The sequence below is a fragment of the Bombus bifarius genome, unplaced genomic scaffold, assembly GCF_011952205.1.
Source record: "Bombus bifarius isolate JDL3187 unplaced genomic scaffold, Bbif_JDL3187 scf7180000008304_frag, whole genome shotgun sequence".
NCBI classification, from domain to species: Eukaryota; Metazoa; Arthropoda; class Insecta; order Hymenoptera; family Apidae; genus Bombus; species Bombus bifarius.
In genome coordinates, this window is record NW_022884580.1 from 1 (window position 1) to 3919 (window position 3919).

The 3919-nt window shown below is 40.8% G+C and overlaps 1 protein-coding gene across 1 annotated transcript; it reads right to left on the bottom strand.

The window, feature by feature from the left end:
• Positions 1 to 1292: 1292 nt before the first annotated feature.
• LOC117212476 lies at positions 1293 to 2718 on the bottom strand. Its single transcript, XM_033457357.1, has one exon. The coding sequence runs from the start codon at positions 2632 to 2634 to the stop codon at positions 1348 to 1350; it is 1287 nt and encodes a 428-aa protein (XP_033313248.1). The 5' UTR covers positions 2635 to 2718; the 3' UTR covers positions 1293 to 1347.
• Positions 2719 to 3919: the final 1201 nt, after the last annotated feature.

Consider the following 3919-nt stretch of genomic DNA (forward strand, 5'->3'; position numbering starts at 1 on the left):
TGAGATCTGTCAATGGTTTTGCGATTTTAGAAAAATTACGTATAAATTTTCTATAGTATCCAACGAGTCCTAAGAATGATTTTATGTGGATCGCGGTCTTTGGTGTTTTAAAGTCTTTCACGGCTTGAATCTTTTTGGGATTAGGTTTTACTCCTTCCTTTGTTACTACGTGTCCTAAGTATTCTAATTCCGGTTTCAAAAATTCGCATTTGTCCGGTTGTATTTTTAATCCTAAATTTTGCAGTCTGTCTAGTATAATGGCTAGATTTCGGTTATGTTCTTGGATGGTGCTCCCGAATATTATAATGTCATTCAGGTATACGAAACAGTTATTTCCTATTAACCCCCGTAGCGCGGTATCCATCATACGTTGAAACGTCGCCGGTGCGTTTTTAAGGCCGAAGGGCATGCGATTATAGTGGAAGTGACCTTGTGGGGTTGAGAATGCAGTATATTTTTTGGAATTTTGCTCCATAGGTATCTGGTGAAATCCTGACGAGAGGTCTAGGGCCGAGAAAAATTTAGCTTTGCCTAAGTGCTCGAGTATTTCGTCCGAATTTGGTAAAGGACACGCGTCTTGGTCTGTTTGCTCGTTTAATTTTCTAAAATCTATAACGATTCTCCATTTTTGTTTGCCTGATGCATCTAATTTTTTTGGAACTACCCAAATTGGTGCGTTATATGGACTGTCCGATGGTTCTATGATTTGTTTGTCTAACATGTCGTTGATTTGAGTCTCGATTTCCTTTTTATGACATTCAGGCGGTCTATAAGATTTGATGTTTATAGGTTTGTCTGTCTTGACTGTGATTGTATGTTCTGTCAAGTTGGTACATGGTAATGAGTCTGTTTCCATATTAAAAACGTCTAAGTAATTGATGAGGATTTTCTCAAGGGGTTCTCGAAGTTCTGGATCAATATGTTTGGTACGTATTATTTGTGCGAATTTATTAATTTGGCTTAGTTTATCGGGTTTCTCTATTTCGTTTGTAATGTGACAGATTTGCTTACCAGTGTTGATGAAACATACTGTTGTGGGCTTTCCTTCGATGTATTGGGCTGAGATTAGAGTTTCGCCTGGTCTTATCTTGCTATCGGTTTCCTGGAATGGTAATATAATTTCGTCTAAGGTTAGTTTATTGTTAGTGACGCTGTATTGATACTTTGTAAGGAATGGGAGTTCGATTATTCCATCTTCGATTAGGGGAAAGTTGTTAGGGACTACGTAGAATTGATGATTTTTCTTGAGCATGGTTAAATTGCAAATTTTGTTAGTGGTATGTTTGTCACTTCCCATTAGGAAGGTTTTTGGGTTAGAAGTTTGGACGTTTAGTGAGGCTTTTTCTTTTATAAGGTTGATTCCTGCTCCGGTATCGATGAGGAATCTGGCTCTTCCTCCGTCTCTTCGTTGCAGTACGATTGATAGTAATCTTCCGGTGGTGGTGCAGTTAACTCGAGGTAAGCTTCCTCTGGGTTCTCCGTTGTTTGGTTTACTCGAGGTGGAATCTTTCCTTGGCTGGCGAATGGAAAATTTCGAGAGTAGCATTTTTCGGCTGTGTGTCCAATTCGTAAACACTTTGGACACTTCGGTTTCATGCGGTCGTCTAATGGTCGGCTAGGTAGCTGAGCAAAAGTTTGTGGCTGTGAATCGGTAGTAGTTCGCTTGGATACTAATGTAGTGTTGTGAGATTGATTCTTTGGGCGGTTGGCGACACGATTTGCTTCTCGTAACCATTGTTCTCTATCAGCTGCTAGTTGTTGGGCAAGGTTCAGGTTCTTTGGATCGCTAGATACCACCATCTGTCCTATCTCGTATCGTAAGTTGAGCAAATATGTTTTAAGTGCTTCGCGTTCTTCAATATCTATAGCTACGCGTCGTTCTGTTGGTGTGCGGTTTTCGTTTTGGACTGCATAATTTAATTCGTTTAGCTGTTGTCGGAATCTGGAGTTAAAAGATTGTACACTTTCTGTTGCCCCTTGTTTTAAATTCTTTAATTTGTCCCTACAGTTGCTAATAGTTGTTGGTGTTAATACGTGTTGTCTTAAGCATGAATATAAGTCTTCGAACGAGTTGATTTTTAGATATCGTATGTTTCGTTTCGCGTTGTCGGTAATCTTTTCGATCAGTATGAGATCTAATAGCTCTCTGTCACTTGCCTTGCACCTAGCTCTTGCTTTGCGGACCGATAAGATGAAATCTTCAACGCCTACGTCATCTCGACCTCGTAGTGTCTCGACAGTTCGTATGGCCTTATCTGCCTCGAGCCCTCGATCTTCGTTGTAGTTGTTTATTGGTTTAATCGCGGCGCGGCTAGATGCGGCTCGTGGTCTTTGTGACGTGTTCGGTCCGTCAGTTTCGTCATCCGTTACGTTATCAGCAGCGGTTTCTAAATGGGCGTTTATTTGCGACTGGTCAGTCTCGGTGTCGTATTTTATTTCCACGGTTTTTGCAAGGTCGCGTATTTCTTTAGAGCGATTTCTATCGCTAGTTTCCGCAAATTCTTTTATGTTTTTAATGTTTTGATCGGTGCTGTTTCTAAAGCTTCTAAACTCGTGAGTTAGGCTTTCAAATTGTTCAATCAGGGTAGCGATTAGTTCGTTTTGTTTAGCGGTACTCTTGTCAGTTGGGTTCATGCTGAGAAATATGACACTTTCGGCGGAAGAAGAGTCACTATCTTCAGAACGTATTTCAGGCTTACGGTTTCGATAATGTACGAAAGCCAGTTTACCGAGATTCTTTGCAGATCCTTCTTTTGATCAAGGAGGTGACCGTGGTCCTTCGCTGTAGAATCCGTAGAGTTCCCGTTGAAGTTTCCTCTTGATGCGATGAGTGGATCGTGGCAGGATCGCCAATTTTGTCACGTCGATTCGGGGTAATTTCACGTTCCGCACGCAAAGTGAGAAATTCGTACTTAAATTTTGATTGTTATTAGAAAATTTATTGAACACTGACAGAGTAACAATACAGAATGGTCAAACAGCACAGAAACGAATGTTCTTACAACGACTCGAGAGGTACTTTTTTATATCAAGGACCCGGCTCCTGTGGAGGGGCTATCGCTGGATGCCGGTCACATAGGGTTTCTATTACTGCTTAGCCATCATTTTGCTGACCAAGGTATGTGAGGCATAACCATCCTTTCGTTGCGTTCTCACGACCACCGTGACAGTAGAGTAGTTTTGTTCGGCGGAATTTAATAGTCTTGAGGCATACGCAATCGGCAAATCCTTTCCGATTGGCCCTTGACTCAGTACACCGCTTATTGCATATCCTGATGCGTCTGTGGTAAGGTTAAAAGGTTTAGAAAAGTCTGGATATTGTAGAATGGGTTTCGTCATTAACGCTGTTTTTAAATTATTGAATGCATCTTCTTGATTTTCCGTCCATTTGAAGGGAGTATCTTTCTTTAATAGTTGTGTCAATGGTTTCGCGACCTTGGAGAAATCGGGTATAAATCTTCTGTAATATCCTGCTAGTCCCAGAAATTGTTTGATATTTTTCGCCTTCTTTGGTCGTGGAAATTTTGATACGGCTTCGACCTTTTTTGGATCGGGTTTCACGCCATCCTCACTAATTATATGTCCCAAATAATTCACCTCATGCCGTAAAAATTCACACTTATCGGGTTGTAATCGTAATTTGGCTGTCCTCGGTCTTTCCATTAATTTATTAAATTTAATTTCGTGTTCCTGGAGAGATCTGGAATAAATCACTATGTCATCCAGATAGACGAATAGTTCTATTCCTTGCAGACCCGATAATACCGAGTTCATTAAACGTTGAAATGTTGCTGGGGCATTTTTTAATCCAAAGGGCATTCTTTTGAATTGAAAATGTCCGTATGGTGTCGAAAATGCCGTTTTGTGGGCGTCCTCTTGCGACATACGGATCTGGTGAAAGCCTGATGCTAAGTCAAAC

Excerpts from the sequence above, each read along its gene's own strand:
- LOC117212476 (XM_033457357.1), bottom strand. The coding sequence starts at position 2,634 with ATGAACCCAACTGACAAGAGTACCGCTAAACAAAACGAACTAATCGCT.